We start from the raw sequence: 26847 nt of genomic DNA, 5'->3' as shown, positions 1-26847 counted from the left end.
CATACATACATACATACATACATACATACATACATACATACATACATACATACATACATACATACATACATACATACATACATACATACATACATACATACATACATACATACATACATATCCATCGAGCTGCTCTCTTCATCATGTTTCCCTGTCCGCTTGCTTGCTGGCATGTGCAACTTTTGTCAAATATTTAAAGTTCTCCTCTGCTTTTGGCTGCATGCTTGGCAGGCTGACAACCAGCCTTCCAAAATGAATTTATACTGGAAATAACTCTTTTCAACTTCTCCACAATTTAAAGTGTGCAGCGATGCGAGAAAGGTCGCAGCGCAAGCCCATTACATCTTGAAAAGGGTGGTCGAGATACACTTGGTTCCCGTCGTTTTATTGATTCCGGACGGGATATGATGTGCTGCGATAGAAAGTAGCACGTATTTAGAGCAGCTAATGCAATAAGTATTGCGACGCCATTTGAAGTTAGTTATCGGAATTAACGCATAACATGATTTTCAGTTTAGACTCCTCGACGTATTACGAGGACCCGTGTTAGTGTGTATCTTCTTTAGAGTGTAGAAACCCCAAATGCATTCGAAGAGTAAAATGTGCACAATTTCTCACGCGCCCACTTCTTGTGGCAAAAATAAATACAAAAGCTGGTACAGTACTGGGGAATGATGACTTGTGAGGGTACAAAAGGTGCTGTAACTCGCTCACTTCTATAAGGGCATGTCAACCGTACTAAAACTCAATAAACGACAGTAAGGGAAGGGGTAGTGAAAGAAAAAAAAACAGGCACCGTAGTGAAGGGTTTCGGAACAATTTTGATCATATGGTGTTCATTACCATGCTCTGACATCGCACAGGTGAAGACTGGATTAGCAAAGGGCAGGAGGTGGGAGGAGGGTAAATTAGGTGGGCACATGAGGTTGTGAAGCTTTCGGGGACGAGGTCACCGTAACTGGTATACAGTCAAGTTAATAGGACAGATGTGGAAGTCTTCTTTGTCTGTAATGTGTATAGGCAGGCTTATTATGCCCATGCAATCCCACAATACACGGGCGTCTTGCCTTTCGCCTCGATCGAAATGCGATTACTGCGTCCTCTGGCTCAGTGGCTCGTTAAAACACTGCTCTTGAGAGAATAATAATGTTCTCTCTAAAATATCAGCTGACTGCATAGAAAATCTTCTAAAACCTGAAAATTCTTCCTACCATTGGAAATGTTCCGCTGCTGAAGGGGATAAGACCCTGTTCATCCAGCATGCATGTAACCTGTCAATCACTTCTAAATGACAGAATGGCGGCTTCTACGTGATTTTCGCAGAGATGCTGACGTTCGGCATGCTTGGCGTCAACCTGTACGGAGCCAGCGCATGCAACTTGGCAAAAGTACGCGACGAACGGGATGCTGAGCTTTGCTTGCGCTGGTTCTCTCTCTCCATATTCTTCCCTGTGCACCAGGCACTCGCAAAGGTACGAGGCTGCAATCAATTCGCCATTTCATTCATGGCACATCGTTACGGGCTATGGATAGGACATCTGTCGATGAAAATGATAGGGTCCTCGTAGCCCTGTTGGGCGAGAAATAACGTGCATTTCGTGGCGCAAGCCTAAAACATCGTGTCAACAAAATAAAGTTTGGCGTATATATATAAATAAACTTCTCATCACCGCATCCCAAATACAAAAAAAAATAAAACTTTGCTCTTTCATAACTTACTCTTATCAAACAGAAATAGTTTTTGTGCTCACTGGTCGATTTCGCAAGAAAAGTTCATGCGTCGACTCAGGATGTTTGCTTTACGAATCCCAGTGGTTAGGCTACTCCCCATTAAGCTCCTAACGCTGATCTCGGAGTCATTACATGTAGACGTCATGAGACTGATTTGCGAAGTTGAAACACTTTTCAATGCTATTTTCTCCGCAATAAAACTTGTCTCTTGCTGCAGTACAAACAAAACCGCTGCCAAAACTATTTACCGAAAAGGTAAGCAAAAAGCATGGATGGTGATCCCGGGTTAAGTGGAGAAATATGGGAGAGGCCTTCGCCCTGCAGTGGGTATAGTCAGGATGATGATGATGATGATGATGATGATGATGATGATGATGATGATGATGATGATGATGATGATGATGATGATGGTTGGTGGTGGTGGTGGTGGTGGTGGTGGTGGTGGTGGTGGTGGTGGTGGTGGTGGTGGTGGTGGTGGTGGTGGTGGTGGTGGTGGTGGTGGTTGCGATGATTGTGGTGGTGGTGGTGGTGGTGGTGGTGGTGGTGGTGGTGGTGGTGGTGGTGGTGGGGTGGTGTTCTCCTCGGTGTACGTTGAAATACGAATCTATCTGCAATACGTTCAGTGTTTTGAAGTCCTACACCGGACTCAGGTTTAAAAGCTGCGGCTGGTAATGACTCGTACCTCCTCGTGTAGTTGACATCTGCTCAAACATCCTCACAGAGAAGCCGCATGTACCGCAGCAGCAGGGACAGCTAGCTGATTTTTTTATCCATTTGAGAACATTGAAAAGCCTAGGCAGTCAACTTTTCGTGCCATGTGAATGTGATGCTGTAAATAAGCCCTACCTTGATCAAATAAGAGTGATTTATGGATTTAAAAATGCTTATTCCTATGCGCTTCCTTCATCGCAGCATGTCAAAAAAGTTGACAATGAACGCTAGAAAAAACAAATCGTTTCAGCTCACGCAGGTCCCGAGCGTCTATGCTTTCAGTCGTATTTAGTAGAATAAAAAGAAATGAAGACCTTGTCTTTCTGTTATTATCATTTTTAAATAAATCTAGCGTAGGGTTCGCAACATGATCCACGGCTGAAGCATGTGTACTTTTTCGGTCTCCAGACATTTTTGGTTAATAATTTTTTTATTACCACGCGCTTTTAGCGATTCTTCCTATAGCCACTGAGCGATAACCCTCAGCACTCAGTCCTCCCAAACTCTAAAGGTTAGGCTACCTACTATTGTCCAACTTGTTGGCGTTAGAATATACCGCTCACCGCTTCTCAAAGCAGTTATCTTAAAAATATGAAACATCTGCGACGGTTACAAAGCGCTATTCTGCATACATAATCCTTCTACGGTATTCACAATATGTTTGAACTAATTCTGTATCAGCTACGGAGACTCAAACTGCGAGACCATGGCACGATCACCTTGTGCTTCGCCCCGGACGCTGCGCTTGAAGAACCGGGATAAAACATTACACACAGGAAGTGTAGAATTAATATAAGCCGCACGTTAACCGTATTTACAGTGGCATAACTCTTGAATATTTTACAGTACGTACCGTCAGTCCTGCCGCGCGTAGGCGCCGCCAATCTGACCACACCACGGCGGAAGAGCACTAGTTTTTCTTGGATGCGTACGAAGGCCGCCACGAATCATAGAAGTGACGTTAACGCATGCAGGCTTACAGATACGGACAAGATGCTCGGCCAGCTCAGCTTTTTTCCTCTACATCCTTATCTCCGTCCTTCATTTTATGGCAGTGCTGTCAAGGATGCCGCAAAATCGGTAAATGGACCTGTTGCTACTCGCGTAGTAGAAGCTGCCTACTTCGACCGTGTCTTAGCACCTGTGCCTAGAATGCTGAAATCAAGACACTCCTTTTTTTTTTTTTTTTTGCCGTAACACTAAATGATTAGTGTATGATTCAGTCCTTTAATGTCTATTCCAGAGACTCTGAAAGTTTCCTGAGAAAGGTTTGCTTTGTGCTCGTAGACTGTTCTTTGGACGCCATTTTGAGATTAAGCTCCATCGAATAAACGTGATTTTTCAATAAAAGAAGACAATTTTCGCACATCCGCTTAATAAAAACAGCGTGAATGACCAGAGGTGAGATTTTAAGGTGTATGTCGAATCTTTACAGCATTACCGCACATAATATACAACGCACTTCCTAGGTATCGTCAACATAAAACGGCTCAAAAGTCAGTATTGAGAAAAAATATTTCCACCGATAAAATATTGATTCTAAAATCTGGTGTGACATAATAATTTTGCAAAAAGGTTCTAATTTTTCAAAATACTAATGCTTCGACATACATGGAACACCCAGCTCATAAGTAGCGCATTCATTTGCTCACCTTGGAGATCAGTCGAGTCTGAAGTCACAGGGGATGTAGGTCTTTTATTCGGAGTTGTTTATCTGGTGAGAGCAATGAACTATTCTAGGACACGGCTTAAAAATAGCAGAATTGGTAGCATTACGTCATAGTGCGCAGTGTCATATACTGCTCCAGTGACCAACCAAAGCAATACAAAATCACCGTTTTAAAGTCCATATACATGAATCAAACCAGAGGCCTATACTTTCACCCGATGGTTACCGTCATCTTTAGATACGAGGAAAGTTTTATCATTGGGAGGCACTTTTCATGAAAGAATTCAGTGCGGTGGTCTTGCTTTTTCTTATGTTTTTGTGTTTCCCACTCGCGAAAAACGCAGCCTACTACTCCCATCCAGCAGCGAGTGGTGACACAGGCATCACGGGCGACTGCTTTGCGCCGGTTCCTGCTCCCGTACGCCTACACAACAATGGTGAAGGCATCACACGAAGGCGGCATGCTGGCGTGGCCCACTTACTTCGAGTAAGGATCTTCTACAACACGCGCCTTTCGCTCTTGCGATTGCCGTATTCCCTATATAACCTGAGCTGTCTAGATTGCGCAGCGTAAAGAAAAGTTAATTGAAAAGGCGTTTCATACAAAATGAATACTTCTTTTCACCTTTTATAATAAAATAAATTTCAGAAAAGGAAATGCGAAATAACCATCTTCTCTATGGACATAACATAAAAAAAGTGACATAGGGAATGAACCGTAAATGCGGACTCAAGAATATCTAGGCCATCTGATAATCATTAATTATGCTCTGAAATATATCCGCACCTACTCGTTCCCTGCTTTTGACCTCCAATCAATCATTGCTGCCAGGGCCAGAATTGAAAGCATTGTTCTTGAGATAACCAGTAGAGCGTCTTAACCACTTATTAACCGCGGCGTCCTCAGCGCATATATCCCCCCCCCCCCTTTCTCCCCCCCCCCCCCCCCCCCTATTCCAAACTCAACCCGGCAGGAGTGGGAGGCGACCCAGGTCGGCTGCCACGATTTACAGGCCCACCAAGCCTTAGTCGGGCGCGCCCGGGCAGCGACCATCGCCACTGGGATTCCGAATTAAGGACCTCCACGTAGTATTTGTAAAGACCGGTCCCTTACGGGCTGATCCGAGCATACCTCCTGTTCCTTGTACAGCCTAATAATGTTTTCACCAGCACCAGTGCTTATAAAATTACGGCCCTTATGCCAGAGCTAGGATTATATTTCTAAACTGGATTGGATAGTTGTTATCAAGTTAGTTTGTGACTAGGACGCCTCCCATATATTGAGTAATTCAAAATATAGCTTGTGCAGCGGCAGGAACGGTTTCTTCAAAAGATATCAGGCTGGTCTGTTCCGGTTTAATTTCTATTTCGATATAAAGCGTTATCTGCTACGCCCTGCTCGTGCGAAATAATCATTTCCGCCATTGTTTCCGCAGTATGATTCAAACCTGTTTCTCCTGTCTTTTCTCAGATTTCCAGGAGACCAAAGCACACACCAGTACCCGAATCAGTTCATGTTCGGCTCTGCCCTTCTTGTCGTTCCTCAGCTTGAAAAGGTGCGTTTGGAAGGCAGATGCGCCAGTAGAGTAAACACTTACTTGTATGTGCGGAAGGTTTGAGGAAGGCAGTTGCACATACTTACTTGCATGTGCAACTGGGGGCACTGCCCTGATTCCCTTCATCACAGAAAGTAGAGCGCTCCCGCAGTGCATAGCATTGTGCTTCTGTAAAAGTGCGCGCTCAGTGAATGTCATAACTTAGTACTGGCACAACGCATTTTGGACATGTTTACCTCTGCAGTTAGCGGCTTACAGATTGCACACAACTGTACACTTTTTTAGGATAGAATTCATTACCAACTCTAGGATGCGTGCTCACGGCGCCATGCATGTTGTTGTTGTTGGGTTTTTTTTTTTTTGTCTTTTTTTTTCTTTTCATTGTGAAAAAAGAGGAAGCAATATGGCTGGCGCTTAAATCCTGGTCTCGATTGCATGCAGCCACCACGAATTTGTCGTATTTAAAATTTAAAATATCGAAGCTTGCAAAAGGTCTTTGGAAGGAATACTGACATAGCGCTGAGCTACATTGTTAAAATTACAACTGCAGCGCTAAAGGCAGAGGACAAACTGAGAGAAAGACGCAAGTCTAGTTTAAACTTATTTCTGGATGGGCCGTTACAAAAAGTCGAACCTGAAGATTACCGATGACCGTGAGGTGATTTTTAACGAATTCCGGTGGCCTTGCGCGAACGCTTCTATTCGCACCATTGCCCGATTTTTCTTCGTCCGTAACATTAGCCAGGGTCACCGAGCGATCGTCCCGATCATGACGAGGAAGTTTGTCGATGTCGATGAGATTCATGACATGACAATGGACGTGACTAATAGTTGAAGACAGAAGAGGAAGAAGGAAGAAGACAACGGCTTACCGCCACAATGATGTCCCGAAGAATTCTGCTCCAGGACGTTTTCGGGCCACAGGTCGCCAAAAAGGGATAACGGAGGCCCAGGCACGCACCGCATGGTATGGGCAGGGGCGATGTGCTTAAGTGTGGCGGCGTCTTGGGTGGTTGGGTCTTTGGTCGTCATTTCGGATTACTGGAGTCATATGGTCGATTAGCTCCCTCGTTGTATCTTGTTGTCTTGTGGGTGGCCTCTCGGGTCAGTCTCTTTCGTCGTGTCCTATGATCGAGGCGGGGGACGGGACGGTGGAAGGGAGAGGTAGCGTCGGGTCCGGCAGGCTGTGGACCAGCCATGCGATGCCTCCTATACATAGACCTCCTGCCGACGGAGCAAGAAGACTCAGGGCGCCGAAGCCTCGGGCCAGGATGAGGAATGATGATGAACGTACCCTGTACCTGCACCGATGAATAGAGAACACAGAGGGGAAAGATGGCCGATGACTGTGCGATGATTTTTATGAATCGCGACGGGCCTAGAACGAGCGCTGCTGCCCTCGCCAATGCCCGTTTCTTTCTCGTCCGTAACAATATATAAAACCGTGCAGACGGCCAAAATAAACATGCGTTGAATTGGTATATAAAAACCAGCGCAGGCTATAACACCGTAAACTCTATTCAGCGCAAAATACCTCATGAGACCATAACCTTTTGTTTTGTTTTTTCTTGAAAAGGAATGCTAGCATTCCCTCACTGAATAAAAATGAAAATGTTTCGCAAAACTATTCGCGTTCTTTTGAAGTCTGAACGGCAGGCCATCCACACCCTGCTGTGTAGCACCAGATTTGAGATTTGAGCTCATCAACATGCCCACACTGTTGTGGTCTGCACCACATCTCGATGACTGATTCATTCCAAGATTGGGGTGCTCACTACTTTGTATCGTACCCTTTCTGCAAATAGTACTTGAATCAATGAGGTTTCTTCATTGAAGGTGTAGCGGAGTCCTTGAGACATCCTTAACGACCAGAATGTCTTGCAGCCTCCTTAAAAATCAAAAGGTCTCCAAAAATGAGAATAGGGTTCTGCTTACCTGACACTATTTAACAGTATAATAGTTTCATATACATTATGTTCCACATATTGGAATCAAAGCCAGTCGCTTGACGACTTTTTGCAAAGACAGGCCTTCGGTTTGCTTTCCTGCATTAGTCATAGCCGTTTTTATTTCCGCTTCCTAAGCCACTGTGTTTTAAGAAAAAGAAAAATAGAGTCACTGAATAGTCAGCTCCGTGATGTCCTGCCTATTTCTTCAATCCGTCTTTGTTTCGTTTTAACTGTGTCAAGTACGATTCAAATCCCCCGCGTTTTTGTTTCTCAGAAACATAGGTCGACTTCCCGTTGCGCCGCACTGGCCATGTCGGTCAGCCCCGGTCAGCAAAGATTGACTGCGTAAGCATGCGGTGGCAATGCGATCGCATTCATGCTAGGGTGCCGCCCGCGCGTCGAGGCACCCTAATTCATGCGAGCTCGGTACGTCAGCTCTGCGCAGTCCGGTAACGTGATTGTACTCTGCCGTGCTAGCATAGCCTCGTTGGCGATGTGGCTATAGTGCCTAGGCACTATAATGTGGCTGTGGTGGGGACATAAGGTAAGATGGAGTCCAAAGTCAGACTCCGCCCGCACCACTAATGTATCGCGGGTAGCTGTGGTGGGGACAAGGTAAGATGGAGTCCAAAGTCAGACTCCGCCCGCACCACTAATGTATCGCGGGTAGCTGTGGTGGGGACAGCGAACATGACGCCACGCGTTAGTCGGGTGATGTAATGTGATAACAACTTTATTTTTCCATCAGATAAGGAGGCCCCCAATCCCCGCCACCGGCACGCAGGCCTAGTCCTAGTCGAAAAAAAAATACAGAACGATGTTAAAAATACGACAGAATGTTCTGTAGTTCTGTCGTAAACGTCAAATTTTCTTGTAGTTCTGTAGTACTTTTCTGTAGTTTTATAGTTTTTCTGTAGTAGTTTTTTGTTGTCTGTAGTTCTGTCGTACTTTTCTGTTGTAACTACAGAAAGCTCTAATGTTACTGCAGAAAGTGCTGTTGTCATAGCAGGTGTTTTATCAAAAACCGCACAGAAATTCTGTCGTAACAACAAATTTTTCTGTAGTTTTTTTTCGACTGGGAGGTGACAGGAGCCGAGACCTCCGCGATCAGAAGCAGGCAAAGAGGCCTTGGCTCTTCGCGGCTTCTTCCGCCAGGCGGATGGCTTGTTGCTGTGGAGCAGGACCTCGCTCCGCAGCAGGGCTTCCCTGGCATCTCTATAATTTATATTTGTTTAAGCCCCTGGAGAGCTAGCACATTCCCAGATTATATGATCGAGGGTCCCTCTCTCCCCACAGTGCTTGCATTTATTGCTTTTCTATCGTCCATCTGGACATAATATGCCCAGATCGGGTCTGCAAAGTTCCCTGCTTGCAGGCACCGCCATGCGACTGCCTCCCCTGCCCAATTTGGACCCCTCCACACACGTCCGTTCCTGGCAACGAAGCGGCCCAGGAGTTAGCCCGAGCTCTCTACTTCCAGGTAACTCTGGAGCCGCTTGACTGCCGGAACATGGACGAGCGTCTGCAAAACTATACGGAGATTTTTCAAAATTACAGGTTAAGCAGGAGACTGGTGCCACCACCGTTAGTCGGGTGCAGAGTGTACGCTACGCTATACCTTTCAGAACAAATGGCACAATTCTCCTGGCGTGCGATCGCTCTAATTCCGTCAGTGGCAAGAAAGTGAAGCTCTGCTGTGTGCATGAACGAGGAGGGGAGAGCGTTATGGTGCCTAGGTACTTGAAATATTAACTAATATCAATATTCATTTTTCGCACTTATAGCTGCGGATACATGTGTACCTCCAAATGTTTTTTTCAACTTCATAAACACTTTGATTGTGCAGAATGTCACACTTCTGAAGGCATACTTCCCCGCTGGGCTCTGGTACGACTGGTACAACAGCCGCCGCGTCGAGAGCAAAGGCCAAGTTGTGTTCGTGCCGTCCCCCGTCGCCACGGCGGCCATTTTCCCGCGCGGTGGCTCCATCATCCCAGGAAGGGCACTCAACCGGTACGCACCTTTTCAGCGCTCTTCGGAGAAGGAGTGCAGCGTTAAGACAATATATACGCCTTGTAGCTCTTAATCCGTTGACACCATAATTACGCAATTCTTTACAAAGAGAACTTTTACTGAGAGCGTGCTGCACCTCGTTCGTTCGCTTGTTTGTTTGTGTGATTGATTGATTGATTGATTGATTGATTGATTGATTGATTGATTGATTGATTGATTGATTGATTGATTGATTGATTGATTGATTGATTGATTGATTGATTGATTGATTGATTGATTGATTGATTGATTGATTGATTGATTGATTGATTGATTGAAAAATCATTTTCTTCATACCAGAAGTGGAGTATTTTTTGGTGCCGTACAACTAAACCATTAAACAACATCTCCAGAAATAGTGTGTGGGGTGCTTGATAGTCCACTATTTTCATGAAGGCATACGTTATGAGTATTAATTTATATTTTTTGTAATTTTGAAGTTTAATCTGATCCTAGAGAATAAGAACTATTTCCATAATATTTCGAGCCCTAGGTTGAAATGGCGCGACATTTCAATAATGCTATTTTCGTCTATTATACCACAATGTGCAAAATTTGGCACTTCCGTGCGAAAACCCGACTGCAAAACTATCAGATTGTGTTCCTTGAAACTTGAATACAAAATTAAGGCAAAAACATTTTCCTTTTCAATGGAAGCGAAAAATTGTATCTGAAATGCTAAGCATGCAGTTGCAGTAACTCCGGTATTTACATCACGATGCGGCCTGTGGAAGTCCCAAGAACTTCGGCTTTAAGTAGTTGGTTTACAGTTTATCCGGACACGGCTACATGGAGAAACAAGTCCTTTTGGAGAACCTGCCGAGAGAAATTGACTACACAGGCCACAGCCAGTTAAAAGATCAGAAAGACCATTTTTAATGCACTCACTTCAAGAAGTCTGATCATAGCCAGGGTAATAATAGTAGACAAATAATAGTCATAACGACGATAGCTGCAGCAGGTACGTATCTATGATTCAATGGATAATATAAGCTACAGATATATTCACAAGCGAAACTCTTACATGTCGTTTCGCAACGGGTGACTTTTCCGCTAGTATTGGCGGGATGATATGGCAAAGATGTAATCAAGGTTCAATTAAAATAAATGGCGGCAACCACTTATTTGAAAGAAGATCATTCATGTCTTATCTGGTTGTCCTTGCAACCGTTCAATACGATTTCTAGGCTTTCGCTCTACGCTCAGAAGCGTCAATTAACGGGAGAATTAGGTCGTATTTTAGCGACTAAATGACCTGGAGGAATAGAGCACCAGTTGAAAATTCGTGGCTGTGTGTGCGTGCGTGTGTGACTATATTCTTCTGATCCCGCGTCCATATTTCCGCCTGTTCATTTTGTGCGCCTCAACCAAGTCGCTAGGAAATGTGCTCATATACAGTAAGTGCAAGTAGCAGCACTAGCTTTGAAATCCAAGATCCCTATGTGTTAAAGTCAGCCAATTTATGCGCTATTTTTTAATCATCAGTAAACAGCTCGGTCCTTGCAGTAGGCAATCTCTGGAAGATTAAAGAATAATTTCAGTGCGAAATCGCTACATCACGATGTATAACCGAGTCTTCGATTTGATCCATCGTTTACCCTTATCAGCCTAGCATATCATATAGCTGCCGAGCTCAGAGGACAAAACCAACCCGCGGAACGAAGCGTATTGAAATCCAGGAACTTCTCGTTGAAGCGAGTACGTCGTCTCCAACTACTCCCATCTGTGATCAAAAGCTTTAGCATGTCCTACTCGGTTTAACTGCGTTAACCATTTTTGAAAATCAGATAACTGCGTTAAGCATTGCTCAACAAGCCTCTCTTGGCTTCTGCGTGGATGTTTCAAACACAGTGCTAGATTATGTATACCAGCTTGGCATACCCTATCTCTAGCGGTCATATAAATGTGTTAGTCGTTTTCGTTATCAGCAAAAAAAAACAAACAATTATTTGGTTGCACCATTCTGCCTGTCTTTATAAAGAGTGCTACATTTTTGCAGCTCGACCAGCAACATACACATCATAGTGTCGCCGGACAGGTCCGACTATGCTTACGGCGAATTGATCAGTGACGATGGTGTAATGACAGGTGAGGCACCGACATGACACCACCCGTGATTCAGAAAACTTTACAAGCAAGTTACTTCGCTGTTGTATACCATCACCGTTTGTTTACGGCTTATCAAATGCTTGCTGAAAATGTTGCTTCCAGGGTGGCACTTTTTCACGTTTTTCATTGTGCTTGCATCTTCATGAGAAGTGCATGTCTGATCTGCATAGAATACAAGAATCTAGAATGCCCTTCATATTCATTCCGCTTATAAGCTGGGTGTGCAAACGAGGAAGGCTCGCAAAAGATAACTGTTAAAGAAGGCCGCGTCATCCTGAGCACCGCTACTATACTTCAATGCCGCATTTCTGCCAAAGCTGTTAAAAAAAGCGCTGACAAATTTTTTCACGGCAACTACAATGCCGGGAAGAGGTAATTTTCCCCTTCATTCTATATCGCTGGCCAGAAAGGGAGCAGATCTGTAGGCCGGCAGATGATTTCTAAATTTCCCTCCAACGACGGTAACCTCTAAAGTCGATGCTTTTTTTTTTTTTTACGCTTCTTGAAAGGCTGAAATAGTAACACGCGAAAGATAACGCGACAAAAGAGATTTATTTGTGCCAACCAATTAAAATCCCCGTCGTGCCATATTTTGTATTTTTCTTCTTATCGCTTCTTCTTTTTCTTGTGTTTTTTTTTTTTCTTATTTTTTTATCCCAAAGTAACCGGCAGATTTATTGCTGCACACTCGTAGCATCATTCGTTTTCGACCAGGTCGATTGCCTTCGGGGCTTCAAGCTACTAGGGCTTGTAAAGTCGCAGTCAGCCAAGGTTCACGTTTTGCTGGCTACCGCTCAGTACTGTGGGCTGGAACAAAGACTGGCTGCAGTGGATAACGGTGCATTTTGAGCATTTCGTTTAATATTCCTTTCATCCCTGCTTGTCAAGAAACAAATTTGGCGAAATATGGGGCACGTTAGTAGATACATACATGTGGAGCGGGTTTGAATCCTATCAACAGCAAGAAGCTGTTTTTTTTTTTTTTTTTTCAAATATGCGATTAACCTTCACGATTACGTTACCTCTTACGATCAGGTTACGCTCTCTTACTTTGGAGAGGCATCAATTTTAGCTCTGCTTGTGCTTCCAGCTTCGCGCTATGTTGCTATTTTTTTATATTTTCTTCTTCCTACAGGAACTTTCGTCGCCAAGAGCTACTCCCTCATTCATTTTTCCTATATGAAGGTAAGCGCGAAGGATAGGCGGCGTTGACGAACAAAACCTGTCATGCACTAAACACCTTGCAGCTGCGGATCTTCCCTTGTATATTTTGTGCTGCGAATTTCTTGAGTCCTTGGCAAACTATAAAAGGCATAAAAATTGGGAGCACACCTAAGCTCCGCCAATAAGGGTTTGACAAGACAGCATTAATGGCTTCCATCTGCCGTCATATCTCTTATTTTGCTTCTCTGTTATCTCGCACACACTCATTAGCATACGCTCGTAATCTACCACAATATGTGAAACACACCAGACGTAGATATAAAACTTCGCTTTAACCAAGCTCTGCAAGCGCCCTTGCTTGGCCTCATTGAGTTTCTTACACTTACCTAGAGGGAAAGCTCGTGCCGCCATCTATGTAGCTTCCTGACGATCAGTTAAACCACCATGGGCGCTAAAAGCATCATGGACCTAAAGCCACTTGCTAATTTCGAGAGGCTGGTCTGAAGAGCTACTTGGTGCATAACTGCAACTTTTGGCTAAAAATAATGCGAACATAAGCGTTGTGTGCAGTCAAAAATGTCCCAGAATTCAATACTGTGACCATAAATAATAAAAACCGAGCAAACCAGCATGTGAGTGTAAAATACGTCAAAAATAAGCGATAGCTCTCTTTCTCGTTGGCTAAGTATTCACCAGCACAAACACCGATATTTCGCACATAATAGGCAGATTTTATGAAAAAACAATGTTTTGAAAATATATATGGTTGCTCAATTTCTTTGGGAAGTTTTTAATGGCATTTCGTAAAGCAGAGACCTTTTTTTGGTGTCGTCTGCTTTTGCGTTTTTGCTACGGTGGCTTTTACGTTTTTTAGTTCGCCCATCGAGATGATGATGAGGAGGAGGAGAAGGAAGAGACATCTTAGTAGTGCCACTCTGTGTTCCCCAAAAAAACTCCGACTGTCCGGAGATTTTTGTAAGCATAATGGGCGGCACGTCGGCCCATTATGCTTACAGCGCCTATGGTGGCTGAAGTGCAGCGCCCCCAGCTTTCTCTGTCGGTAAGATTGAGAAATATGCTTGGCCTGGCAGTAGCGTATCTGAGCTGAGATCCCGGATTCCCGGCGGAATCGTTTCTATCTCGTTCTCTCAACTTAAACGGAAACATGAGTTGTCATCGTCTGCTAAATCGGTCACGTCACGTGGTCTCGTGACTTACAACCCACCGAACAATTAATGACCGTTCATATCACCTGCCAACTCTATATACCACCTGTCAGTGGCATGGTCGGGATTTTTCTCACACAGTGCCAACATCGAAGCCGACACCAACGCCAACTGCAGACTTTTCGAACTACAAAACATTTGAATATGATCCGCGTTTGGTTTAACACTAAGGCCATTTATTTTCCCTCTCTTCACCTTGGTGCTAAGAGACGCCACGTAGCAAATTTCTATAATTCAGTCCCGAAAGGACCCAGCGTGCCACGACACCTTATAGAAATCTACACTGAAGTGGGAAATTCAATTCGTAGCACTGTATCACCCCCTATGAGCAGCAGAAATGGCTCATAAATTATTCGCATCCTAACAACAGAATGGTTATTCGAAAAGATTCCGACCGATTGTTAATAATTTAATGAGGGCATGAGCCCAGCACTACACCGATAAAAGCTGCCAAGAAACACACTGGTGTTCAAAAACAGCACTAAATGTGGTGTAAAGCTTCGATGGCGCCAGTCTGTGAATTAGTAGTGTGAATATTCGGAAGATGGTTAAAGGCAAGTCTCCCTGATTTCCTGCATTAAACACGCGACAACTAAGCATCATGCGTCTACACAATGCATTCGCCCCAGACCTGCCTTTGCTAAATTAATTTAGTTCTGAAGTGACTTCTGTTCCTAGTTTATGTAAACTAGCTTTTGTACATTAGCAAAAGAATTACTTTGGTCTGATTTCACGGACGCACTTTTTCTCTTATTCAAGCGGCGCATTAACGATCTATTCGTGGCTCAATGAAGGGAGCAATCATTATTTTTCTTCTGTTTTATTCCATTTATCGTCAACAGCATTTTGCTTCTCTTGTATACCCCGTGAAACGAAGGAATATATGCCGCGTCTCATCCTCATCAATTAAGAAATTAATTTGTTTTAATTCCGGTCTGGGCATATTATGCTGTACGGAAAGGACATTTGAAGGTTTTGCTTTCTTGCTTTACGTGTTTTTCCAGCGTTCCATTCAATGTCAAAAAGTCATAATGTCACATGATATTGTTACGGGGATGTACTTAATGTAACAGCACCGCGAGATGGGCTGAACTCGACGCTGAGACTTCAGTAGCCGTGCAGAGTCCACTCTGTCAGCGTCGTCCTCTTTTTCAGCGCTTTGTCGTGCCCGTGTTCCTCGGTCGTCGTCTTCGTCAGTGAGCACATCACTTTGGTCCCGCGTTTCCAGGTAACACTACCCCCCTCGGCAAAAGGCAACGTCCCGGTGCGTATTAGGCGTGCGATGTGGAGGAAGAGTAATATGGCTTTAGGCGGGCGACATGTACGATTTCGGAAGTGGGTGTAGCAGTCGGTGACTTTGGGTGGAGCGGTGAAATATCATAGGTCATGTCGGTCACTGGGCGTAGTACACGGTAAGGACCAGTGTAGTGGGGCAGAAGTTTTTGACACAACCCCACACGACGGCACGGAAGCCAGAGCAACACCAGAGATCCGGGAGTATAGTGCACATCGCGGTGGTGAGCATCGTAGTGGCGTCTTTGAGCTTCTTGAGAGATGGTGAGATTGTGACGAGCAATCTGGCGAGCAGCGTCGGCTCGGGCGATGGTATCGCGGGCATAGGTTGTGACGGGGCCAGCGGCGGAAAGCAAAGTGTCGAAAGGCAGTAAGGGGTCTCTTCCAAAGAGAAGATAGAATGGAGAGTACCCAGCAGTGTCATGACGCGAAGAGTTATATGCAAAGGTGACAAATGGCAGACTAATATCCCAGTCGCGATGACTGTCGGATACGTACATTGAGAGCATGTCGGTGAGTGTGCGGTTAAGACGCTCCGTAAGGCCGTTCGTCTGAGGGTGATACGCAGTGGTGAACTTGTGCCGAACGGAGTAAGAACGAAGTATTTCCTCAACAACTCGGGAAAGTAAACAGCGGCCACGGTCGGTAAGTAGTTGACGAGGAGCACCATGGTGTAGTATGACGTCGTACAAAAGGAAGTCAGCAACGTCTGTGGCGCAGCTGGTTGGAATGGCGCGAGTGATCACGTACCGCGTGGCATAATCGGCGGCCACAGCGATCCATTTGTTTCCTGACAAGGACTCGGGGAAGGACCCTAGGAGGTCAAGGCCAACACGAGAAAATGGCTCAGTCGGGATAGCAATCGGCTGCAGGTGTCCAGGTGGCAGCACAGGGGGTTTCTTCCGGCGTTGACAGAGGTCGCAAGCGGCTACATAACGTTGGACAGAGCGGTAGAGTCCAGGCCAGAAGAAACGCCGGCACACGCGGTCATATGTGCGTGAGAGGCCAAGATGACCAGCTGTAGGGGCGTCGTGCATTTGTTCGAGAACGGCAGAGCGTAGGTGTTGGGGAACGACCAGCAAGTGCTCAGCGCCATCAGGTCGCATGTTGCGGCGGTATAGCGTATTCCCATGAAGGAAGAACAGGGCGAGGGAAGAGTCACGGCTGTGTGTGCGGAGGCGGTCGATAAGAGAACTGAGGGTTGGGTCCAACCGCTGTTTGTCGGCTATGTGGGAAAAGTCCGATATAGAGAAGACACAGGGGTCCGACTCATGGTCAGTAGAGGAAGGGGGATCGACGGGATAACGGGACAGACAGTCTGCATCCTGGTGAAGCCGACCGGATTTGTATACAACGGAAAATGTGTACTCCTGCAAGCGCAGTGCCCAGCGGCCGAGGCGGCCAGCAGGATCCTTGAGGGAGATCAAACATAAGGCGTGGTGATCGGTAATTACAGTGAAGGGTCGGCCAAACAAGTAGGGTCTGAATTTTCCAACGGCCCAAACGAGAGCCAGGCACTCCCGTTCCGTAATAGAATAGTTCTGTTCTGCTGATGACAGGAGACGACTGGCGTAGGCAATAACGCAATGTTGGCCGCGTTGTCGCTGTGCAAGAATGGCCCCAATCCCGTGGCCACTGGCGTCGGTGCGAAGTTCCGTTGGGGCAGACGGGTTGAAATGGGCCAACACAGGAGGATTGGTGAGAATAGCGATGAGGGTGGAGAATGCGTTAGCCTGCTCTGGTCCCCATGAGAAAGGAACGCCTTTCTTCAGCAGATTGGTGAGAGGACGAGCAACAGCGGCAAAGTTTGGGACGAACCGGCGAAAATAAGAACACAGTAATATAAAGCTGCGGACATCACGGGGTGAACGGCGACATGGAAACGCACTGACAGCGCGAACTTTGTCGGGATCGGGTTGCACTCCGGTGGCATTCACCAAATGGCCAAGCACTTTAAGTTCGCAGCGAAAGGCGACGAAGATGGCTTTCGAACGAGGGCGAGAAGACAATCACGTCATCCAAGTAACATAGACAAGTCGTCCATTTGAAGCCGCGGAGTAAGGAGTCCATCATTCGTTCAAACGTAGCAGGGGCGTTGCAAAGTCCAAAAGGCATAACCTTAAATTGGTAAAGTCCATCGGGTGTGACAAAAGCTGTCTTCTCGCGGTCTTGTTCGTCAACAGAGATCTGCCAGTAGCCGCTACGAAGGTCGATGGAAAAGTAGCGGGCTCCATGTAAACAGTCCAAGGCATCGTCTATTCGCGGCAGCGGGTAAACATCTTTCCTTGTAATCTTGTTCAGATGTCGATAGTCGACACAAAAGCGCCAAGTATTGTCTTTCTTTCTAACGAGCACGACAGGAGATGCCCAGGGGCTGTTCGAAGGTTCGATGATATCGTTGCCCAACATCTTGTCGACCTCCTGCTGGATGACTTGGCGCTCAGAAAGGGACACACGATAAGGCCTCCGATGTACAGGCTTTGCATCGCCGGTGTCAATGCGGTGAGTCACAACTGATGTTTGGCCCAGAGAACCGGCAGCAAGATCAAAAATGTCGGAGAAGGATAACAAAAGGTTGTGCAGGTCCTGAGCGTGTTCGGGGCTGAGGTCAGAGGCAATCATTGCGGAAATAGGGTCGGTAATTGTGGTAGAGAGTACGGGTGTTGCAAGGACGCTTGAATGTGGGCCAGGAGTGAGTGCACAAATGGTGCAGTCTGTGAGAGGGGACAAAGTAGCAAGGGATATTCCTTCGGGGAGAACTTGGGGTGACAGACTGAAGTTCAGGATAGGAAGGTAGGTGCTATTCTGTGTAACGCGTACGATGAGATGAGGAAGAACGACGTTGCGGTCAAGAAAGACCTCGGTGATAGGGCAAGCAAGATAGTCACCGTCAGGCACAGGCGGGAAAGGTGACAGAGGTAGGTAAACAGCAGAGTCAGGGGGCAGGCGGGCGAACTCAGTGGAGCGAAGGCGGGGTGCAGATGGAGGATTTTCTGAGCAGACAGGTAGGTCCAAACGAAGAAGGCCGCTGGAGCAGTCGATAAGGGCAGAGTGGGCCGTTAAAAAGTCAAGGCCGAGGATCACATTGTGAGGGCACTGGTTGAGGACGGTGAACAAAACAGGGATGTGATGAACGGCAAGGGTGACTCGGGCAGTGCACTGCCCAGTGACGGCAGCAGTACTGCCATCGGCAACACGAACGGTGGGCGAAGCGGCGGGGGTCTGTACTTTCTTGAGGCGGCGGCAAAACGATGAGCTCATGATCGAGACATGGGCACCAGTGTCAATGAGGGCAGAGACGGGAACACCATCCACGAACAGGGAGAGGAGGTTACAGGGCGAAGAAATGGGCAGTAGAGGATTTCCAGGTCGGGGTACCAATGCAGCGTCACCTCCGGGAGCTGCATTGGCTAGTTTCCCGTGAAGCGGCCGGCAGAGGACGGCGAGGAACTGCGGCTAGGAAGAAGTGAACGGGAACGGCGGGCTGGCGGGGAAGGAGACCGACTGGACACAGGAGGAGGCGGAGTAGTATCGGTGCGGGGCGGCTCATAACGAGGCATGAAACGGGGGTGACCGTAATTGGAGTAGCGGTCAACGTAAGGAAAACGTCGAGGTGGTGATGTCCAGCGGCTGCGGCAGTGGCGAGCGATGTGGCCAATACGCGAGCACGTGAAACAGATCGGCCTGTCGTCAGAGGTGCGCCACTCATCAGGATTGCGGTATCGGTAGCGTGGCGCGTAGGTGTTGCGGTGTGTAGCGGTGGCGACCATGGGAGGGACGGGGCTCGAACTGTGGTGTTCCACGCTGTGGCTACAGGGGACGCCCAAGTTGGCAACTTCTTGACGGACGACGGCTTGAATGAGGGATATCGTCGCTAGGTTGCTGTCCGAGGAGGGCGGGTTGGATGCAGCAGGAGCGAGCGCTTCTAGTTCACGACGCACGATGCGTGTCACATTTTCAGTGTTGGAAGGTTGCCTTAGGGTCGGCAGATCCTCGCACGTGGAGGTAGGGGCAGTGTTGGGGAGCCGATCGAAGCGATGTGCAATGCGTCTGTGTTTGGCCTGCTCGAAATGGCGACAAACCTGCAAAACTGAGTCAACCGTAGTACAGTCCCGACAGAGTAGAAGATTGAAGGCATCGTCGGCTATGCCTTTGAGGATGTGCCCCACCTTATCAGGTTCTGGCATTTCTTTATCAACTTTTCGGCAGAGGGCCAGAACGTCTTGTATATACGTAATATAAGGCTCGGTAGATGTCTGGGCACGTTTGGCGAGGTCCCTCTTGGCGGCGAGTTGACGGCCAACCGGTTTTCCGAACAATTGTCACGGAGTTTTTGCTTGCAAATATCCCAGGAGGGTATTTCTTCTTCATGCGTTTCGAACCAAACCCGTGCCGTGCCAGTAAGGTAGAAGATGACATTGGCCAGCATCAGCATGGCGTCCCACCTGTTGTGCTGGCTAACACGCTCATAAAGCAAAAGCCAGTCCTCGACATCGACCTCATCTGTACCGCAGAATGGGCCAGGGTCACGGGGGTGGGCTACGACGACAGTTGGAGTTGCGGAGGTAGATAGAGCCGCGTCGGTTGTCATCGTGACGGTTCCGAGGTGACGGCCACTGCGGAGATCCAGCGTCAGATTGTGTCGAACCCGCGGCCTCCACCAAGATGTTACGGGGATGTACTTAATGTAACAGCACCGCGAGATGGGCTGAACTCGACGCTGAGACTTCAGTAGCCGTGCAGTGTCCACTCTGTCAGCGTCGTCCTCTTTTTCAACGCTTTGTCGTGCCCGTGTTCCTCGGTCGTCGTCTTCGTCAGTGAGCACATCACTTTGGTCCCGCGTTTCCAGGTAACAATATGTAAATACTTAACCATTTCCCTTTCTTGCCTTTATCGTTCGCGCCCCTCCATTGCGCTCCTCAGTGGCCCTGAAACCGTCGAGCAAATCTAATCTTCCCCTTTTATTCCTTCCCTGCTGCCATCAAATACTCCTTTGCCTATGGCCCTGCCACTGACTGCAGGGCTAGCCACGGATCACGTGACAAATAGATAGCTTTGGTGACGTTCGCCCACGATATACACTTATTGTTTCGTCGCATCAGCTAAATAAACTAGCCTTTTCGTAATCTTCCAGAAAGCGTCATGCAAATTTTTGAGAGCGACAGTGGGAGAACAGAATTTAAATTGATTTTTTTTTTATATGCGTCAGCACCCTGTCAGCAGCAGCCAAATTGTGAAAAGTGAATCTATTACTAATCACCAGCGTCTCTTGTGCGTCTTCGCAGGGCATCTTGACGGGCCACTGCTCGGTCTGCAGATGGGGCGCTACACTGCGGGCGGCCACCGTGTTCGGCGTACCTGGCCTGGCCCCGGCACGCGTGTTGCTCAACGAAAGGCCACTCAAGTTCGCCTTTGCCCACAATGTATGTGGCCAGACATCATGCACCTCGACCTGATTTACTACAGCCTACACTGTCATGGCCCAACGCTGCGTAACTTAAGATCCTAACCCTACCTAACATATTGCAACTTCACAACCTAGCCTGAAGGAGCTAGCACAAGATAATCCAGGCTTACTTAACCAGACAAAACTTGAATATACACGAAAAGTCCTGCCTTACTTAGCAAGACTGCAGCAAGACATAGGTCCCTTACATTCGCCTCGCAAATTCTAACCAAACCCGCCCTATGCAATATCAAGCATTTCAATTTGGCCTAACCTACTTCCCAAGTAGCTCTATCATTATTAGGCTTTATTACAACGTAGCTACACTGCTACCATTCTGCAAGGTCATTCATCTGCGCATGCGCCAATTTCATCTGCGCCTCGCCACAGCTGCGCCGCGCGCTTGCTCCTTTGGCTCGCCGTCGGCAGAACCACGACTTCAACATCACAATCGTGTGACCAACAGCTGCGCCATGCGCTCCTCCTCCGCCTCGCCGCTGGTTTGAACTGGTGCTCTCGCCGGCACATAACAGCTGCTTAGCTGCACACAACAGCTTCATAACTAAGCTTTCTCAGTTTAGCCATGGATGAAACGGTGCCTGGGCCGTCTATATCTGCACTCTATCGCAAGCATCAAGACGAATCGAACAATAGAGACTTTTAGTTTAGCGCTACCGCTTACCGCCTACCGCCACCACGCGAGCGTCAGTACGCATGCGCAGATCACCCCGATGGCGACAGATGGCGCCACATTACTACCAAATCTCGGCGGACGCCGCAAGCGGGGACCATTCAGCGCGTACTATGCTGACGGTGCGCGGTAGCGGTATACGGCCGCAGTAAATGGCAGCGCTAAACTAAAGGTCTCTAATCCTTCTGGTGTAGCCCAGCGCAAGGTCTACAAAGGTTACGTTCGTGAACTAGGTTCAGCCAAGTTGAACCTTGCAAGCGTTCTTTCTTCATCTTGTCTGAGTCGTTAATATCGAGCAGCCCCAAGTTGATTATTTAAATGTTATTCGGCTGCTGGACCCCTTTTATGAAAGTAAGACTACGGCCAGTCCCGGGGGGAGTATGCGCTTTTTCCTCGAGATCAGCGCTGATCTCGAGACCGGCCGTAGTAAGACGTAGCTGTATGCAAAATGCGGCATATTCGACGTGGAAAGGCTCGAAGAAGCAGCGCGAAAACAGAACGAAGACAGAAGCTGACAGCTAACGTTTTCGTCCTTGTATTTTCGCGCTACCTCCTCGAACCACGCAATGGGACTAGCAGGCCCAAACTACAACATTAATGTAGGATTCCTATTTTAAATCATTTGATGCCACACGGACTCGGCGCCTAAGGCAACAATCGACCGTACGTTATCTATGGAACAGTGTACTGCTGCTTCTCCCTCAATTAAACAGCAATGTTAGCATATGGATATGTAAGTAACATCCGAAATTCGTAAGCATCATCCCTACAGCAACCAAAAAGCCGCAAAGTAGAGCTTCTGATTACAGAGGAAATTCATGCCGTTTATAATTAGTCTTATTCTTTTTTTTCTTCTTGCAGACACTATACATTCTCGACATTGGTCACAATCTGCGCAAGCCATTTGCCATCACTGTGACCACACATGGATAATAAAAGATGTAGTATGCAATAAATTTCTCAAAATGTGTCTTCTATTGCAAATTTTCTTATTAGGGTTGTCAGTATCATGAAACTAATACTGTAAGCAGCGGACCTAGACACAGTTAATGTGGCCTGTTTGAACGTAACAGACCCTTTAACAAACACGGAGTCTACAGAGTGAAAACAAGTGCAGGCTCTGAACCACGTAGCCCGTCTGCTCTGTTTTTTGTTGTTAAAAAACAGTTATCTAATCTCCGGTTATCTCCGGTAAGCTGTACTTCCTGCAATAGCTGCGCAATAAATGCGGTTCCGCGGTCCGTGATAGCAGTTTAAGCGCCATGGCAAAGCATGTTTTCAAGGCAATGTTTTGTACTAACAACCGAATGATCTCAGCAGCAGTACCACATCAGAGGGTTTTTTTTTAGCTATAATGCGATAAATGATCTATGGCAGCAACAATCTACCTGCCCCTTGAGGTGACGTAGGAAACGGTCCCCAAAAGTCGATACCGGCTTGATTAAACGGAGCTTTCGGTGGAAGAACAGGTTGGAGCAAAACGGTTGGCTTACGGCACAGGCAATCACGACAGGACTTCACATACTGTCTCACTGTGGCCGCAACTTTGGACCAGTAATGATTTTGACAAATGCGTGCCAAAGTGCGACTGAAGCCAATGTGTCCAGGCAATGATTCATCATGGCAGGTGCGCGAAATATTCGACGCGAAGAGTAACAGGGACGACTAATAGGGGTACATGACTGAGAGGCTGCAAATGTGCTTTTGTACAAGGCTTCATTGCGCTGGAAAAACGAAGCCAGCGCACGCGAGAAACTGCGAAATAGTTGTGACATGCTGTCTTCAAAGTAATCAATGAGCAGTCAAAGGTGTTCACGCTGCATTTGAGCAAGGGTTGACGTTGTGACTGCTCCAAGGAAGGCGACGTCATTCAGATAAGCGTCAGCCATGTCGAGTGGTAGTGGTGCGAGCGAGAGACTGTCTGCTTCGGTGTTCTTTTGGCCAGACTTGCATACCACAGTAACGCCGAACTCTTGGAGTCGCAAACTCCACCGCCCAAGCTGTCCAGAAGGGTTTTTGAGGTTCTCTAACAAGCACAGGGAATGATAGGCACTGACGATCCTGAACGGTCGTCCGTAAAGTACGGTTCGAATAGCGAGCACCAACACAACCGCGAGACATTCCTTTTCCGTGATCAAATAGTTATTAGACAGATTTAGCTTACCGTGATCCGCGATCCGCCACCGTGGCCCGCTACCCTGCAGGGGCAAGGCGCACAAGCTGATTGGTCCCGACGCGGCAGGTCTATGCGCCGACATCCAGTATGTGGCGCCATCTATCGGCGTCAAGGGATCTGGGCATGCGCAGTGGAACGCGCGGTGGCGGATCACGGTAGCGGATCGCGGATCACGGTAAGTTAAAACTCTCTATTTTCATAACGAGAGAGTGTACGGCTGGCGTAGGTGATGACGTGCTCATTGCCATCCTGCCATTGTACAAGTATAGCGCAATGTCCAACAATGCTCGCGTCTGTGTGGACATTCGTGGCAGCGTTCTCGTCGAAGTGGCCAAATATCGGTGAAGACTGGAGACGTCTTTGAAAGTCGGTGAATGCATCTTGTTTTTCTTGTGCCTAAACAAAAAGAACGGCTTCCTTGGGGAGAATTAAGGGGTCTGCGATTTCTGAAAAATTGGCCACAAAATGCCGGTTGCATTCGCAAAGGCCCAAAAATTGGCGCACGGAGTGCTTGTCGGTTGGCGTTGGAAACGCCGCCACCGCGGTCACCTTCTGAGGGCGAGGCCAGACGCCATCGGGGCTGACAAGCCGGTCTATAATTTTGTGCTCGTCGAAAGCAGGGTCGCTTCTCCGGTGTAAGGGAGAAGCCAGCAGAACGGATGGCTTGAAAACGGCATGAAGATCATTGAGGTGCCCCAAAAATGTCTCAGAAAAAAACAACTATATTATAAACGCGGCAAGTTTACCACTTGAGGCCGCAGATTACAGCACCCATCATTTTTTGGAATGTGACCGGTGCTGAACACAGGCCGAATGGAAGCACCCTAAATTCATATAAGCCATCTGGTGTTATAAAGGAGCTTTTTCAAGATCGCGTTCGTCGACCTCAGTTTGCCCATAACCGCTTCTTAGATCCATAGACGGAAAATCACGTGCATGGTGAAGACGATAGAAATAATCATCAACTCGGGAAGGAGGTAAACGTCTTCATCACGTTGTTCAGCTTTTTGTAGTCAACAAAGAAACGTAAAGTGCCAGATCTTTCTAAACCAAAACAATGGGAGATGACCAAATACTTGCTGATGGTTGTATAATACAGTCAAGCATCTGCAAGACCTGATGGCGAATCGCATCTCTTTCCGTTAAAGACACTCGGCCGAGGTGCTGACTCACAGGTCGTTCGGTGTCTTTGGTAATAATTCGATGCTTGTCAACTCCCGTCTGTCTGTTTTTGTATGAAAAAGCAGAACAGTCCGCGAACGAATGCGGAGGGCCAGAAGGCTCGACTTCTCTAATGTCGACAACTTGGCGTTAATATTGAGCTTGTCAGCCAGAAGAGATGGCTGATGTTGAACGTCGGCGGAAATGTTACAGATGCACGGGCACTCGTTGAGAGTGTAGATATCTTCGAAATAATCAGTTGTACTGTGTCTAGGCAGTGTATGGTGCTCCGAAGGGAAGTTTATAACAAATAGATGAGTGAACCCAGCACAAACCGTTACAATACCCAAGGAGCACGAACATGTATCCTTCCGCGCTTCGTATGTTTGCCGCCACAGCCAACTGGGACTAACTTGCTGGCTGGGGGCGCAGAGGGGAGGGGGGAGGCGAACATTGTCATATGCGTAATGCCATTATGAATAATTAATCATGTTCCGCCGGCAGCTCTAGAGCAGTAGAAAAGGAAACTATGGAAACTCGCGGAGGTTACCACCTGCTCCATGTTCGCGAAAAATTCGATTCCTGGGATAAGTTACCTGGAGGACTCACCCAAAACAACAAAGCATGCCAGAAATGTAACCTCGCAGATTACAACTCGAGCAGTGCATCTTCCAACCGGAGGACAAATCACGGCCGCCTCATCCTTGACCGGTTAAACGTCAACCCAATAGGCGATCCCAATCCTACAGCCCCCCTACGCGACAGGTGTACACAGCCGCGTCGTTGTCAAACCGCTGCCAAAAAACATGCTCCCTGGACTACACGATGCGCGCCGTCAGCACAAAGCCCGAGCACTCGATTACACCTACCGTACCGACGAACACACAACATACGTGGACGCGGCAAGGCAAGATGCAACAACCCATGTGGCCTGTGCTACCACGCCGCAATCTACCTTTATCTCCATCTCCACGGTGCGCGCCTCCTCCCCACCGCAGCGGAAGAAACAGCGATAGCGCTGGCCATCGCTGACCGCGTACGCGTACAGTCCTCAGTGACACAAAAATAGCTATTCTAAATTTCTCGGCAGGCTACATCTGCCTTCCTGCCGCACGCATCCTGCGTTGCTGCACTCCCGACCACAAAATTAACCTAATCTGTGTACCGGCCCACGCGAGCAGCTCTGGAAACGATGGGGTCGACCAACTTTCCCGAGGGTTAACAATCCGGGCGGTCGGTCTCACGCATCCAGACGCACTCGCTGAAGCCCGCCCAGACTGTCGCCGAAATTACCAATTTTCACAAATAGACGCAACGCTTTTTTCCCGCCTCCCAACTCCGACTTCGACCGAGCACAAGCCACCCTGCTCCGCAGATTACAGACGCACTCAATTCTTAGTCACCCCAGACTATCACTAATTACTAACGGGGAATACGACCCCGCATGTCCAAATTGCAACAGCGGAGAACCCGCCACTCAGGCGCACATCTTCTGGGGATGCGAAAATAACCCACCCCCACGGTCCCTCCTGCCAGCTCCCTCTGCGGAAAGCTGGGACCAACTCCTCACCAAGCCAGACAAGAACACGCATCTTGCACTTATTTCGTGGGCCCAGGATGTCTCCCCCACCTGGGGGCCACACAGGACCAACCTGCCCTAATTCACAACATCTGGGGCAAATAAAATTGTTTCTCTCTCTCCCAACAGGAGTGACTGAATGACCACCTGCCGTAGGCCCGTTTCATGGCGTCTTCTTCGTCGTCGTCATCGTCTTCTTCTTCGTCGTCTTCTTCTTCTTCTTTGTTTTCTTCTTCGTTGTCTTCTCATCTTCGAGGAGCAGGGGGGTCCACGAGCCACGGACCACGCGACGAGTGGTTACACCTGGCGTGGTATTGCTTTCGCAATAAAACCG

The 26847-nt window shown here is 47.5% G+C and overlaps 1 protein-coding gene across 1 annotated transcript; it reads left to right on the top strand.

The window, feature by feature from the left end:
• The first annotated feature begins 1325 nt into the window (after positions 1–1325).
• LOC146189797 (lysosomal alpha-glucosidase-like) lies at positions 1326–22530 on the top strand. The gene is made up of 8 exons (XM_084605344.1): positions 1326–1472; positions 4456–4598; positions 5583–5667; positions 9463–9629; positions 11668–11756; positions 12913–12962; positions 20746–20883; positions 22459–22530. The coding sequence occupies exons 1-8, from the start codon at positions 1326–1328 to the stop codon at positions 22528–22530; spliced, it is 891 nt and encodes a 296-aa protein (XP_084461470.1).
• The last annotated feature ends 4317 nt before the right edge of the window (positions 22531–26847 follow it).

The sequence above is a fragment of the Amblyomma maculatum genome, chromosome 5, assembly GCF_055883805.1.
Source record: "Amblyomma maculatum isolate TAMU_Amacu chromosome 5, ASM5588380v1, whole genome shotgun sequence".
NCBI lineage: Eukaryota > Metazoa > Arthropoda > Arachnida > Ixodida > Ixodidae > Amblyomma > Amblyomma maculatum.
Note: the sequence above shows the minus strand (reverse complement) of the source record. Positions and strands in the feature narration are given on the sequence as shown.